Here is a 15,320-nt window from a genome sequence, read left to right on the forward strand (position 1 = left end):
CAATCATGGGTGATTGGTGTCATCTCAGACACAGCCAGGCTTGCCCTTCATTCCAAGCAAGACCAGGACTTCTTTGTAATGCCCACCCAGACAGAAGATTGGTTTCTGCCTCCAGTGTTGGAAGGGGAGCTGGTATGGGGTGTGGTCGGACCCAGTAGGTCTGCTGGGCCTTGGCAGGCATCCGGTAGTGGGACTCAAGTTGGTTCTTCCCTTGCAGGTACTTTCAGCCCCGTCACTCTGGCCTTGTTCTTCGTTCTCTATTTCTTGCTTGCATGTTGGACTTATGGCATTTCTGTTCCAAGTGGCCTTTTTGTGCCTTCTCTGCTGTGTGGAGCTGCTTTTGGACGTTTAGTTGCCAATGTCCTAAAAAGGTACTCTGTGTGCGTGTGTGTGCACGTGTGCGTGTGTACACGTGTGTGTGCATACGTTCATGTGTCTGTGCCCATGCATGCACATATGTGCATAGGCACAAGAGTATGAGCTGTAGGTCCTCCCCACAGCCTATCAGTGTGGTTCAAAGCCATGTTCTTGGTGTTTTCCTTCACTAGCTACATTGGATTGGGCCACATCTATTCGGGGACCTTTGCCCTGATTGGTGCAGCGGCTTTCTTGGGCGGGATGGTCCGCATGACCATCAGTCTCACGGTCATCCTGATCGAGTCCACCAACGAGATCACCTACGGGCTCCCCATCATGGTCACACTGATGGTGAGCACACTCCCTCCAGGCCCCTGTCAGGCCCAGGGCCACGTTCGCCCAACAGGACCTATTTTTAGGTCTTTGCTTTGTGTTTCAGGTGGCCAAATGGACAGGGGACTTTTTCAATAAGGGCATTTATGATATCCACGTGGGCCTGCGAGGCGTGCCACTTCTGGAATGGGAGACAGAGGTGGAAATGGACAAGTAAGGCCATGATTTTACTCATGTCCTAGTTTCAGAATGTATAAGCTCTGAGGCCTAAGGAATGTTGTTTTTAGGGTAGGGAACAGTAACTCACTTTTCTTGGGCTGAAAGAAGCAGCACACCCATTCCTGGGCATGTGTGAGAATGTGGAGCAGCCCATGGGCTAGGGGCTGCGGGGGCAGGGCAGGGGACACGGGCACTGTAGGACTGCAGTGGGCAGCGCCTCTTCGTGGTGGTTTGACTCCCATGGCATTCTGGTTAGATATGAGGTGAGGTCTTTGGATCAAGTTCGTGATGTGATTGAATGTTTAAGGGTATGCCAAGCCCCAGGAGTGAGAATAGCCTGTTTCACATGTGCCCACCAGAATGCCCTACTGCCAGCCGGGATTGTTCTGGGTATAATCACCTCATAACCCACCTGCTAATCCACAGGTACCTGGGCTTCCAGTGTCTAGATAGCAGGCAAGGCCCTTATGGGCTAACACGGGGGCCAACAAGCCGTTTCTGTGGAGGGCCAGACAGGAGTTTATTTTCAACTTTCCGGGCCGTATGGTCTCTGTCACCACTACTCGACTCTGTCATTGCAGCAGGAAAGCAGTGAGCGCGATGGACTTGATCGGTGGGCTACAGTTTGCTGTGCCCTGATCTAAAGGGGGACCCAAGTGCTGTGTTTATTTTATTATTATTATTTTTCTTTTTTTGGGACAGGATCTCACTCTGTCACCTAGGCTGGAGTACGGTGGCATGATTATAGCTCACTGCAACCTGTGCCTCCCAGGCTCAAGCGATCCTCCCACCTCAGCCTCCTGAGTAGCTGGGATCACAGGCGCGTGCCACCACACCTGGCTAATTTTTAACATTTTTTTTATAGAAATGGGGTTTTGCTGTGTTGCCCAGGCTGGTTTTGAACTCCTGGGCTCAAGCAATCCGCTGGCCTTGGCCTCCCAAAGTGCTGGGATTACAGGCGTGAGCCGCTGCGCCCGGCCCAGACGTTGTGGTAAATGCTGTAGCACAATTAGCAGTTCAGGGGCAGTATGTGGAGTGTGCTGCAGGGCACCGAGGAGGGCGTGGCCAGCCCCTGGACCAGCAGCAGGGCTTCCTGGTGAGGGGATGTTGCTGTTGAGCTGAGGGATGAGCCAGGGCCCATCAGCCTGGCACAGCAGGGAAGGACATTCCAGGTGCGGGAACAGCATGTGTGGGGGGATAGAAGTACAAAGGAATGCACCTGGTTTGAGGGAGACCTGGGGCAGTTCAGAAGAGAGCCCCCCACGTAGTCTGAGCAGGGCTGGAGCGCCAGCACAGCTTGCTCCCAGGGGCCTGCGGGCACTGTCACGAGGCTGGATGACTTGCCCTCCTCCCCCAGGCTGAGAGCCAGCGACATCATGGAGCCCAACCTGACCTACGTCTACCCGCACACCCGCATCCAGTCTCTGGTGAGCATCCTGCGCACCACGGTCCACCACGCCTTCCCAGTGGTCACAGAGAACCGCGGTAATGAGAAGGAGTTCATGAAGGGCAACCAGCTCATCAGCAACAACATCAAGTTCAAGGTAAAGAAAACGGCATGAGAGGAAAGGTGGGTGAGAGACAAGCGGTCCCGTCTCACGCGGCTTAGTGCTTTGCCCACCCCTGGCTGGGGTGGACTTACTGGCTCTCAGGGGAAGTTGGCACTGTTCTCATCACACGCGACAGGGAGAGTAGATTTGACAGCAGGGGCAGCTTTTTCAGGCCATGAAGATGTGTGTGCATTCTTGCCGCAGTGAGCATGTGGACAGATCTATTTTTCAAGTCAGCAGCTTTCATGGTTTATTATTTACTGTGTGAGAGTTATCAGGGAGAGTTCTAGAGATGCCAGCAACAGAAATGGACTTCGACCTCCGTAAGAAAGAGAAAGAAATCCACAGGAAAGCTCAGGACAGCTGGGAAAGCTGAAGGACCAGAACCATGTGCTGTGGGGAGCAGGTGCAGGGTCTAGCAGACACCCCTCGGGTACCAGGAGGAAGGAGCACTGGCCCCGGGTTCCTCCTGATTCCGATTCAGAATCCAGGGATAGGGGGCATCCCGTTGCCTCACTTGGGTCGTGTGCCACTCCTTGGCTTTGGGGGCAGGCACGTAGATTGACAGTTCTATCAAGATAGGATGTAGGAGATGGCTTGTTCCCCTCTGGAGAATCAAGCTGCTCTTCCCAGATCAAAGGAAACCACAGAAGCTGCAGCCGGGTCCTAGGGTTCAGGCTGCTTTGAACCACCAGCCCGAGCCACTCCTTTGAACCTCAGCCCCTTTAAGTTCCTGCGTCCAGATGTGCCTCTGACCCTTCCTGTCACCCAAATCCTTCAGCTCCATCAGTACTGCTGTGTTCGTTTGCCCGTGCGCAGTAGCCTATGGCCTCCCCACCCACAGAAATCCAGCATCCTCACCCGGGCCGGTGAGCAGCGCAAACGGAGCCAGTCCATGAAGTCCTACCCGTCCAGCGAGCTGCGGAACATGTGTGATGAGCACATTGCCTCTGAGGAGCCGGCCGAGAAGGAGGACCTCCTGCAGCAGATGCTGGAAAGGAGGTGAGAGCCAGGCAGGGACCCCGCTGCCCGCAGGGCTAGACGGTGGTGGGGTCAGCCCTTGGCTCAGATGTTGTGAGGTGGCTCCTGAGTTTCCTGGGAAAGTTGGATGGGGAGCGGGCTGGGGACATGGATCAGAAGCACTCCCGCTGAGGGTATCCCAGGCAGCATCTGGTTTTTGTGTAACAGATACACTCCCTACCCCAACCTATACCCTGACCAGTCCCCGAGTGAAGACTGGACCATGGAGGAGCGGTTCCGCCCTCTGACCTTCCACGGCCTGATCCTTCGGTCGCAGCTTGTCACCCTGCTTGTCCGAGGAGTTTGTTACTCTGAAAGCCAGTCGGTAAGTCTCTCCGAGGCAGAAATCAGCCAGGCCGGGCTTGACGAAGCTCAAGGGGTTGGGCGCTGCCCAGCGGGCCATGAACAGTGCCATAGGGAAAGCTGAATGCAAGGCAAGAAGTGCAGAGTGGACTTAGCGGAGGAGTTGCCACAGCCGGGTGGTGAGAAACAACAGTGGTTTATTCCTTCATAGTTCAAGGCCAGAAGTACAAAATCCGGGTGTCACCAGGGCAGCGCTCCCTGACTCTGGGAGAGGTGCTGTCCTTGCCCCTTCCTAGCTCATGGGAGTTGCCTGTAGACCTTGGTGCTCCTGACTGTGAACGTAGCCCCCATCCTCGCCACCGTCGTCACACGGCGTTCTCCTGTGTATCTTCTCTCCTTTCCCTAAGGACGCTTGTCACCGGATTTGGGGCCCACTCTAATCCAGCATGGGCTTATCTGAACTTGGTCACATCTGCAGAGACCGTGTTTCCAGAAAGTTCACATTCATAGGTACTAGGGCTTAGGACTTGGCCATATCTTTTGGTGGGGGGACGCATTCACCCCCCAGCCACTTAGCGCTTTTTCACTTAAACTTCCACAGAAGCCATTTGCATCTCATGAATCAGGAAGAAAGGGAGTACAGAGAGATCAGGGGACTTGCCTAGGGTGCCACAGCTAGGACTTGGCCAAGGACTGGGTTTGACTGGAGAGTTCTCATTCTGGAACGCCTGCTGCTGCTGTGCCACCTGCCTCAGCAGCCCAGAGCTGGGCATATTCAGGCATCAAGGGGAGGGGCTCTAAGGTGACCCTGCTGGCCACTGCTGCCCAAGCACGGACAGTGTCTGGGTTGGAATTGCAGAGCGCTAGCCAGCCGCGCCTCTCCTACGCCGAGATGGCCGAGGACTACCCGCGGTACCCCGACATCCACGACCTGGACCTGACGCTGCTCAACCCGCGCATGATTGTGGTGAGAAGGGCCACCCCAGCCTGTCCCATGTGGAGCCGCCTCTTCGTGCCATTGGCGTCTCAGGCAGCCAGTGACACAGGGTCTCTTTGCAGGATGTCACCCCATACATGAACCCTTCACCTTTCACCGTCTCGCCCAACACGCACGCCTCCCAAGTCTTCAACCTGTTCAGAACAATGGGCCTGCGCCACCTGCCCGTGGTGAACGCTGTGGGAGAGGTGAGCGAGGCCTCAGCCCTGCCCCCACCTATGAGAGAGGATCCCTCAGCCAAGTGCTGTTTGTGCACCCAGGCTTCTCACCAGAAACGTAGGCATCCCACCAGGAGGGGAGAGGGTGGCCCAACACTGTAGCTTTGAACCCTGCTCGGCTTCCATGCACTCGGGACCCTTTCCCCTGCCTGCCAGCAGATGGCACCAGCGTCCCACTGGCTGTCCTTTCCAGCCAAAGCCGCGCCTTCACCAGGCTGTGTCTTCCTCCAGAAATGTTGCTCTTCACTGCAGACCACTGGTGTTCCTTGGTTCTCCACCTGTGTGGGGATTTGCGCATTAGATGAGAGAATTTCAAGCAAAATACCTTGAGTTTCACAAAGATATAAAACACCTAGTCATTATTGCTGCAGACTTTCCTTTTTTTCTTCTTTTTAGAACTTCATTATTTTTTTATTACACAAATATTATTTCATTGTAGGAAAATACAAAAACACATATGAGCAAAAAACAAGCAAAAACCAAACCCTCGTCCCTACCCTGTAGCGGTAACCCTGGTAACTTTTCAAGGCCACCCTCTCAGTCTTTTGTTGTTGTTGCTGTTGTTGTTGTTTTGAGACAGGATCTCACTCTGTCACCCAGGCTGGAGTGCAGTGGCAAGATCTCGGCTCACTGCAGCCTCGACCTTCCAGGCTCAAGCAGTCCTCCCACCTCAGCCTCCTGAGTAGCTGGGACCACAGGCATGCGCCACTATGCCCGGATAATTTTTGTATTTATGGTAGAGACAGGGTTTCGCCATGTTGCCCAGGCTGGTCTTGAACTCCTGAGCTCAAGTGATTCACCTGCCTCGGCCTCCCAAAGTGCTGGGATTACAGGCATGAGCCACTGCACCCGGCCTCAGTCTTTTCTTCCACGTGGCACGACCCTGGCATGCATAGTGCCTACTTACACAGGTTTTGTGACAGTAGGTTAACTTATGTCCCTTGAAATGTAATTGCCAACTACACTGACAGAGTCCTAACATAGTTTATGGCATGGCTTTGGAGTTCCCGACAACAGTGACACGTGGGAACCACTGTAACGACCTGTAACAAATGACTCCCATAGGTCACTTTGCAAGGTGGTGAGTATGAGGCGTGGCAGGGGTCATAATCTCAATGAAGCAGGCTGGTCATGATGGGAGCTGAACGCTGAGCATGTGCCCTGTGGAAGGACATTTTAGTGCAGATGCCAAGCCCTTTTTGGAGCTAACCTTGTCCCCTCGGCCTCCAGTGTGTGAGCCCTCGTTATCTGTGTATCCCAATCAAGCTGTGTCTGGCTCTGCACTATCCAGGCCTCCACATTCTGTGACAAACTAATAGGGCCGGCTCCTGTCACTCCTGTTCTCGCCAGCGGGTTTTACCCTGAAGTTGACTCGGGCCTTCTTCTCTTTGCCCTAGATCGTGGGGATCATCACACGGCACAACCTCACCTATGAATTTCTGCAGGCCCGGCTGAGGCAGCACTACCAGACCATCTGACAGCCCAGCCCACCCTCTCCCGATGCTGCCTGGGGAGGCAAATCATGCTCGCTCTGGCTGGCACAGCTGGCTGGGGCTGTTCCGGGGCATGGAAGATTCCCAGTCACCCACTCACTCAGAAAGCCTGGAGTCATCGGACACCTTGCTGGTCAGAGGTCCTGGGGGTGGTTTTGAACCATCAGAGCTTGGACTTTTCTGACTTTCCCCAGCAAGGATCTTCCCACTTCCTGCCCCCTGTGTTCCCACCCTCCAGTGTTGGCACAGGCCCACCCCTGGCTCCACCAGAGCCAGAAGCAGAGGTAGAATCAGGCAGGCCCCGGGCTGCACTCCGAGCAGTGTTCCTGGCCATCTTTGCTACTTTCCTAGAGAACCCGGCTGTTGCCTTAAATGTGTGAGAGGGACTTGGCCAAGGCAAAAGCTTGGGAGATGCCAGCGACAACATTCAGTTCATGACTAGATTTAGGAATTGGGCACAGAGAAAATTCTCCATATTTCAGAGAGGCCTTCCGTTATTTGGGACTCCTAACACGGTATCCTCGCTAGTTTGTTTTAAGGGAAACACTCTGCTCCGGGGTGTGAGCAGAGGCTCTGGTCTTGCCCCTGTGGTTTGACTCTCCTTAGAACCACCACCCACCAGAAACACAAAGCATTAAAATCACACTAATAACCCCTGGATGATCAATCTGATAATAGGATCAGATTTACATCTACCCTAATTCTTAACATTTCAGCTTTCTCTCCATCTGCAGATTATTCCCAGTCTCCCAGTAACACGTTTCTACCCAGATCCTTTTCACTTCCTTAAGTTTTGATCTCCGTCTTCCTGATGAAGCAGGCAGAGCTCAGAGGATCTTGCATCACCCACCAAAGTTAGCTGAAAGCAGGGCACTCCTAGATAAAGCAGCTTCACTGAACTCTGGGAAATGGTACCATTTTTTTTCCAAGGTAGAAAGGAAGCACTTCTGAGCCAGTGACCACTGAAAGGTACATGCTATGATAAAGCAGATGGCCTATTTGAGGAAGAGGGTGTCTGTCCTTCACAAACACCTCTCTCCCCCCTGCACTAGCTGTCCCAAGCTTACATACAGAGGTCCTTCAGGAGGGCCTTCCGCACTGCAGGGAGGGTGCATGGGGAGGATGCTTCCTGCCAGCACATGCCTGAAGGTTTCGCATGAAGCATGGGAAGCACACCCTGTCGTTCAGTGACGTCATTCTTCTCCAGGCTGGCCCGCCCCCTCTGACTAGGCACCCAAAGTGAGCATCTGGGCATTGGGCATTCGCGCTTATCTTCCCCCCACCTTCTACATGGTATCTCAGTCCCAGCAGGCATCCCTGGGGCAGATGTGCTTTGGCTCAAGATGGCCTTCATTTACGTTTAGTTTTTTTTAAAACCATGGAGGTTGCCCTCAGGCCTCAGCACCTGGCCCTGGCAGCACAGCTCTCTCAGGCCCAGCCCTGGGCGACCTCCTTGGCCAAGGCTGCCTTTCACCCTGGGGTGAGCATCAGTCCTGGGTCTGCTGGTCCAGATCTTGCGCTCAGCACACTCTAGGGAATAATTCCACTCCAGAGACGGGGCTGCTTCGAGGTCTTTTCTAGCTGACTGTGGCCCCTCCATTTTCCCCATTTTCTTATCTCCCTGACCAAAATTGCTTTGACTTCTAAATGTTTCTGCTTCCCAGAATGCACCCGACTTGTGAAATGGGGATAATACTCCCAGGAAATAGCACAGGACATCACAAGGACCAAAAAAGCAATTCTTATTTAAATGTGACTGGCCAGCTGCCGCTGTGTTTTATGGCAGTGTTCAGAGCTTGATCACGTTATTTCTTCCTTTTATTAAGAAGGAAGCCAATTGTCCAAGTCAGGAGAATGGTGTGATCACCTGTCACAGACACTTCATCCCCTCTCCCCGCCCCTTCCTGGAGCTGGCAGAGCTAACGCCCTGCAGGAGGACCCCGGCCTCTTGAGGGCTGGATCAGCAGCCGCCTGCCCCGAGGCTGCCCTGGTGAATGTTGTTGGAATTCATCCCTCGTGCACATCCTGTTGTGTTTAAGTCACCAGATATTTTGTTCCCATCAGTTTAGCCCAGAGATAGACAGTAGAATGCAAATACCTCCCTCCCCTAAACTGACTGGACGGCCGCCAAGGAGGCCCCAAACCCAGGCCCCATGCAAAGGCACATGGTTTCCTTTTCTCCTCTCTCTGCATCTGCCCTTTCCAGATAAGCCCAAAGACAACTTCTCCACTCATGACAAATCAACTGTGAGCCTCGCTCCTTCCATTTCTGTCCGTTAGAAACCAGCCTTTTCAGCATCTCACCCATTAGCAGCCCCATCACCCAGTGATCAGGCACCTCAGTAAAGCAGATTTGTGGATGGGGGGCCTACGGGTGGTGAGAGGTGGTGTTTTGTGTTTCATCTCCAGCTTGGTGTTCCATGGCTCCTAGGCGAGGTGATCAGGGAGTGGGGCCAATAGGCCCCCAGCCCTGGCTCTGGGGCCTTGTGCTGAGGGATGATTTGCTCCTGACCTTGACTAACTTAACAGTTCCCAGCTGGAAGGGACACTTTCAGGACCCAGTCCACTGTGTGGCATTTGTGATGCAGAATTATGCACTGACATGACCCTGGGTGACAGGAAAGCCTTTCAAGAGGCCCAAGGTGGCCTCGCCAGCCCTGCAGTATTGATGTGCAGTATTGCACCACAGCTCTGCGGACCTTGGCCATTGCCGCAGTCGCAGCTTCCTTTTTTCTGTTTGCACTGTTTGTTTGTATGATGTTAGCTAATTCCACTGTGTATATAAATTGTATTTTTTTTAATTTGTAAAATGCTATTTTTATTTGAACCTTTGGAACTTGGGAGTTCTCATTGTAACCCTAACATGTCAGAATAAAATGTCTTCTGTCTCCTCTGTCTCCTTCAGCCTTTTGTCTCCATGCTGTTCTTTTTTTTTTTTTTTGAGACGGAGTCTTGCTCTGTCCCCCAGGCTGGAGTGCAGTGGCGCGATCTTGGCTCACTGCAAGCTCCGCCTCCCGGGGTTCACGCCATTCTCCTGCCTCAGCCTCCCGAGTAGGGACTACAGGCGCCCGTCAACACGCCTGGCTAATTTTTTGTATTTTTAGTAGAGACGGGGTTTCACCCTGTTAGCCAGGATGGTCTCGATCTCCTGACCTTGTGATCCGCCCGCCTCGGCCTCCCAAAGTGCTGGGATTACAGGCTTGAGCCACCGCGCCCGGCCTCTTTCTTTCTTTTTTTTGAGACGGAGTCTCGCTCTGTCACCCAGGCTGGAGTGCAGTTGCGTGATCTCGGCTCACTGCAAGCTCCGCCTCCCAGATTCACACCATTCTCCTGCCTCAGCCTCCCGGGTAGCTGGGACTACAGGCGCCCGCCGCCATGCCTGGCTAATTTTTTGTATTTTTGGTAGAGATGGGGTTTCACCGTGTTAGCCAGGATGGTCTCAATCTCCTGACCTCGTGATCCTACCCACCTCGGCCTCCCAAAGTGCTGGGATTACAGGCATGAGCCACCACACTCGGCCCTGCTGCTCTTTCTTTCAAGGGATACTTGGTTTTTATTTTACTCCCCCTCTTTATGATGTGTGAAAATTACACTAGGACGTAGTTTTAGAGTCTCAGGGCTCTCCCTATGCAGCTGGGCAGGGGGGCTCTTCATTCTTGCGGGTCCACTTCTCTGTATTAGGCAGTGACCTTAATAAGAACAGATTTCATCCTGTGGATCTTAGCAGAGGTCACCATTGTCTGTTTCTCCCTTCAGATGAACACTTCCTGATGCTCTCCTCTAGAAATCATCTCCTCCTGCTAGCAGCCGCGTCCTGGAGCAGCGGATGGGGAATCCTGGAGCAGCGGATGGGGAATCCATTCTGTTTCTTCCTGGTGTTTAGGAAGTTGCCCCACAGACAGATTGCCCGATTTCCAACCAGAAGAAGTGAAACTGCTGCTGGGTCTGGAGAGGCGAAGACCCATGGCCGGCTTCTGTTGCTGCCATCTGCCATTGCTTTTTGTTTGCTTGCTTTTGGTTTTGCAAGAAGCGTGGCCTCTGTCTCTGATCTGCTTCAAGTCATCATTCCATCAGTGACAAAAGTGGCCATTCCATCAGTGGTCACAGCCAGTTCAGCTCCTGCATCCATCCGCAAGTGTTCTGTAAGTCCCAGGGGCATTTTCTGCCTTGTGTTTTTGTCATTTTTCAGTCAGTTGTTCCATTCAATGAGAACTCCTTGTGTTACGGTGACACCTTGAGAATGGGCTACTTCCCCCCCTAGCAACCCACACCACCATCGCAGACCTCGGGAGCCAGGTTTGGGCCAGTGCTGTCTCCTGTCGCTCCTACTTTCATCCTTGTCATTCTCTGCCCCCTGGTTTTCCTGGTATTTAAAGTCCAGGTAGGGAACATTTTGATTGGAGGTGGTTAGATGAGGCTGTCCCCCAACCTCCACCCCCTGCCATCAGTTCACGGGGAGCCTCCCCCTTTCCTCCGCAAGGAGCAAGTTGCTACTTCATTGCCTCTTTTCCCAATTTCTGGACAAGACCAAGGCAATTTGACCAACATTTATGGGGCATCAACTCCGAGAGTGCCAAAGGGGCATTTGCCCTCAAAGAGCTTGCAGTCTAGGGACATAGACACAAGCAATTGCACATAGGCAACTCGTGTTGTGTGCTATTATAACGGTTACATGTGCAACGCTGCCTACGAAGGGACTCATTGTTAGCAGGCATGAGGTATCAGGAAAGAAGTAGTCTTCATATGAGCCTTAAGGAATCAGTACAGTGTCCTCGGGAGGACCGGAGGAAGGACACCCCAGGTGGAAGGAACAGCAGAAATAAAGGCACAGGGGCATGTGTGGGTGTGGGGTGTTGGAGTGTCATAGAATCTGATGAGGAGGTTGGGGTCCATGGGGGTAACAGGTGGGAAAACAGTTTATTCTATTTAAGGTGAACTTACTGCCTGGTGTTTTGTGCTCAGAACAAATACCCTTTTCAGGAGCAGATACAAAAAAGCCTGCATCTTCTCCAACAGCTCTTATCTTAGTAAAAGACAAGCCCAGGCCTTTTGGACCCGAATTAGGCAAAGACTGTGGCTGTTTTCCAAATACTTGTTAGTACACAAAAGGCACATGAACTTGCAGTTTGTCTGCATGGCAAACCTTTCTTCACTTTGCTCAGTTTTTATTATTTTTTTGAGACAAGTCTCATTCTGTCACCCAGGCTGGAGTGCAGTGGCACAATACCGGCTCACTGCAGTCTCCACCTCCCAGGCTCAAGCCATCCTCCCACCTCGGCCTCCTGAATAGCTGGACTCCTGAATAGCTGGACCTACAGGTGCACATCACCACGCCTGGCTAATTTTTAAATTTTTTGTAGAGATGGGGTCTCACTGTATTGCTCAGGCCGGTCTTGAACTCCTGGGCTCAAGTGATTTGCCCACCTTGGCCTCCCAAAATGCTGGGATGACAGGAGTGAGCCACTACACCTGGCCTACTCAGCTTTTAAACTCAACACTCTGCCTACTCTTTTCAAAACTAAAAGTACCATTAACTTAGCTGTAGCACCTAACTCTCTCGAAATGTATCAGAGAAAATCTAATTAATACTCTCATTTTCTGAATGTTTCCCCCTAAAAACAACAAAAACCCCACTAGGAATGGAATTTGAGGCCCCCCCAACCACCCACCAAAAAAGGAGGGTGAAATGAAAGGAAGAAGAAAAACTCAGCATTCTTTCCTCTGACAAAGAGTAAAATGACAAGGAATATCGGCCTGAATTCTTTTCCCCAAGAGAGAAATGACACCAACGCAGGCATTTGTCTTCTGTCCATGGTGCTGAAGTTTATTCACTTTCAAACCACTTTCAGTAACAGGTGAGGTTCTACCTTAAAATTTAATGCATGGGGTGGGAGAGGCGAGGAAGCCACCATCAAACCACTTTATCTACAGTTAGCATAAGATGTGAGAAGTGTTGACAGGAAGCTTCAGCTTGGATGGGATGATCACAACTCCATGGCAACGAGATGACACGAATGCAACAGAGACCCCAGGGGACAGGAGCCTCTTGCAGTCTGTCCCAAGGCCCAGCCCTCCTTGTCCTCCCTGGCTGTTATCTTCGGTACTACAAAGAGAACACAGATATATCTGGCTTGGTGACCTGGCTGTCCTGGAAAAGTCAGCTTCATGTATGAGTGTGCCCATCCTCTGAACTTGATTACTGACCACCTGCTTCCCACCGGCCCCCACCCCAACCTGATGACCCTCTGAGCTTCATGAATTGATAAGCAAATTACTCATCAGAGTAAATTTCACTGAAGCCCTTCAGGATCTTGCAGTTCTGGGGAGGAATATGAACTGCTAATCAGCCATGCAAAGATAACTTGGCCCTATGAATATTTTAATTTCCCAGTGCTAGTTGCTAGTGGCAGTTGCTTTTTTTTTTTTTTTTTTTTTTTTTTTGAGACGGAGTTTCACTCTGTCGCCCAGGCTGGAGTGCAGTGGCGCAATCTCAGCTCACTGCAAGCTCCATCTCCCGGGTTCACGCCATTCTCCTGCCTCAGCCTCCCAAGTAGCTGGGACTACAGGCGCCCGCCACCACACCTGGCTAATTTTTTGTATTTTTAGTAGAGATGGGGTTTCACCGTGTTAGCCAGGATGGTCTCGATCTCCTGTCCTTGTGATCCACCCGCCTTGGCCTCCCAAAGTGCTGGGATTACAGGCGTGAGCCACCGTGCCCGGCCTTTTTTTTTTTTTTTTTTTTTTTTTTGAGACAGAGTCTCGCTCTATCACCTAGGCTGGAGTGCAGTGGCTCAATCTTGGCTCATTGCAACCTCTGCCTCCCGGGTTCAAGCGATTCTCCTGCCTCAGCCTCCCGAGTAGCTGGGACTACAGGTGCCCGCCACCATGCCCGGCTAATTTCTGTATTTTTAGTAGAGATGGGGTTTCACCATGTTGGCCAGGACAGTCTTGATCTCTTGACCTCATGATCCGCCTGCCTCGGCCTCCCAAAGTGCTGGGATTACAGGCGTGAGCCACCACGCCCGGCCTCTTTTTTTTTTTTTTTTTAAGCATTTTCTCAGCAGACTGTAGCTAAGGATAATAGATGGCATGTCGTGACACCCATGGGGCACTCAGGGTGTTGGGGCAGAAACTTGAGAGGGAATGAGCTTCTGCATTGGTCCCTTTCCTGCTGAAGGTGTCTCCCAGTAGTGTCCATCCCATCCCATTTCCATCCCCAGTTCCTCTTACCCGGAAGCTGTTACAGCCCAGTCCGCTCTGGGCTCCAATCCTGTCCATCCTGCCCCCGAAGCAGCTGGATCTCCGCAGGCTCCGAGGGGCAGTGAGCAGCGCCCTCAGCTTGCTTTTTAGGAGGGCAGATCGATCAGAGGAGTCCCAGGGGCCCCGCCCGAGGGCACCCCCATCTCTCTGGGCTGGGCTGACTTCCCCGGTCCAGGGAGGCACCTCAGGGAGGGGGCTGAGAGCAGCCCCCGCTTCTTCATTCTGCTCACTGAGCATTTGTGGGGGCACGAACTCATCTTCTAAAGGCATCTTTTCTTCCAAATTGTCCAGCAAATTCTTTACAAAAGGAAAATACAGGGAAAGGGGTAAACCTCATTGACTTGGAGAAAATCAAGAGGAGTGAGCACAGCATCACAAAGCCCCCTGGCCCCAGACTGCACCCACTTTCCTGGCCCTACCTTGAAATCCATCAGGTCTGCGTTGGACACGGCATTATACACGGGATTAGCTCTGGTCTGACCTAGGAGCTGGAATGCCAGAAAAAGGAGGAAGCTCACAGTGATGGTGGAGAAGGAGCTCATGCTGGCGTCGTCAAGGAGCAATCCACTGCTTGCTGCTCTGTCTCTCCCCTCTGGTTCCTCTCTCTTGGCCTATGTCGGTCCCTGTCTCCCAGCTGCCCAGTGCCTCCTCTTTTTATAGCCCCCCAGCTCTCCAAGCACGCAGGAGAGACAGAACCCTCCCCATTCTGTCACTTGCAGTGATAAAGCCGCCAAGTGAGAAGCCAGCAGGAGATGCCCTTTTAAAGTTATCATACCGCAGGGCTTGTCACAGCCCCTCTGCCTTGGGCAGCCCCAACAGCCCCCCAGACCCTCAGCTGCAAGAGCCACATTCTTGCTGATTTGACTCAAGAGGCTCCCACTTCAAAGGTGTGAGAAGAGTAAAAAAGAGTCCTTGGTTATCTCACCGCCGTGCCTCAGGATTCTTTCTCCTCGACGCTGGTACCCATGCGGGGAAACAGAGGGTGACGCTTGGCTGGTGCCCAGCTCCCCTGGTTTGTTTGTGGCTCAGCTGTCAGGGCCTCCAAATAAGGGTGGAGAGGAGGAAAAGGCAGGCAGCCAGCAGCCCGAGACAAATGGATCCAGATGCTCAAGCTGGCCTCACACCTGCCTCATCCGCCACGTGGGCAGACCTCTGGCCTCAGACAGGGCTGCCCTCACCCCTGACAGTCCCTCTCCATGGTCAGGTGAAAGGGAGTTATTTTTTAGTATATAAAGTCAGCTGAGAACCAAATGTGATGAAGCTCCCAGGAATCCAACCCCCAAATGGAAATACCAAGAAAAGCGGGGGGAGCACAAGCATCCTCTCTCCAAAGCTCTTCCTCTTCCACGTCCCCGGCGACCCTCCTCCAACATGCTGGGGGGACAGGCTTAGAGGACGCAGCCAATTTCATTTCTTCCGTTGCTGGTTATAGATGCCCAGACTCTTCGTGTCTGAAGTTTGTTAACACCCCCCTGCCCTTCTTGGGCTTGTGCCCATGGCAACTTGGCCGATGAAGGGAGGGAGGTGGGGGTGAAGGAGGTATAGTCAGTTTCCCTCAATGCCTTCTACA

General features: G+C 52.6%; 2 protein-coding genes across 4 annotated transcripts in view; one reads left to right on the top strand and one right to left on the bottom strand.

Annotated features, from left to right (window-relative positions):
- The window catches only part of CLCN6 (chloride voltage-gated channel 6), a 38,472-nt gene extending 29,080 nt beyond the window's left edge, over positions 1–9,392 (top strand). For 2 of the 3 annotated variants that reach the window (XM_003274250.2, XM_030805953.1), the window contains 9 exons: positions 218–371; positions 549–708; positions 797–903; positions 2,267–2,453; positions 3,304–3,461; positions 3,648–3,804; positions 4,642–4,749; positions 4,842–4,967; positions 6,395–9,392. In XM_003274250.2, coding sequence (XP_003274298.2) covers positions 218–371; positions 549–708; positions 797–903; positions 2,267–2,453; positions 3,304–3,461; positions 3,648–3,804; positions 4,642–4,749; positions 4,842–4,967; positions 6,395–6,475 — 1,238 coding nt within the window. In that variant the 3' untranslated portion in view covers positions 6,476–9,392. The remainder of the gene's footprint in view (positions 1–217; positions 372–548; positions 709–796; positions 904–2,266; positions 2,454–3,303; positions 3,462–3,647; positions 3,805–4,641; positions 4,750–4,841; positions 4,968–6,394) is intronic. The other variant, XR_004028514.1, reaches the window with a different exon arrangement.
- Positions 9,393–12,290: 2,898 nt separating this feature from the next.
- On the bottom strand, positions 12,291–14,569 carry NPPA (natriuretic peptide A). Its single transcript, XM_030805961.1, has 3 exons — positions 14,170–14,569; positions 13,721–14,047; positions 12,291–12,593 (listed from the first exon to the last, which is right to left on the bottom strand). Exons 1-3 carry the CDS (start codon positions 14,290–14,292, stop codon positions 12,582–12,584), a joined length of 462 nt encoding a protein of 153 aa, XP_030661821.1. The 5' UTR covers positions 14,293–14,569; the 3' UTR covers positions 12,291–12,581.
- Between the last annotated feature and the right edge of the window lie 751 nt (positions 14,570–15,320).

Source organism: Nomascus leucogenys, chromosome 24 (assembly GCF_006542625.1).
Source record: "Nomascus leucogenys isolate Asia chromosome 24, Asia_NLE_v1, whole genome shotgun sequence".
Taxonomy (NCBI): Eukaryota; Metazoa; Chordata; class Mammalia; order Primates; family Hylobatidae; genus Nomascus; species Nomascus leucogenys.

Coding starts and splice junctions, on each gene's coding strand:
- NPPA (XM_030805961.1), bottom strand. CDS start 14,292: ATGAGCTCCTTCTCCACCATCACTGTGAGCTTCCTCCTTTTTCTGGCA. Junction 14,048..14,169: donor CAGACCTGATGGATTTCAAG/GTAGGGCCAGGA, acceptor CCTTTTGTAAAG/AATTTGCTGGACAATTTGGA.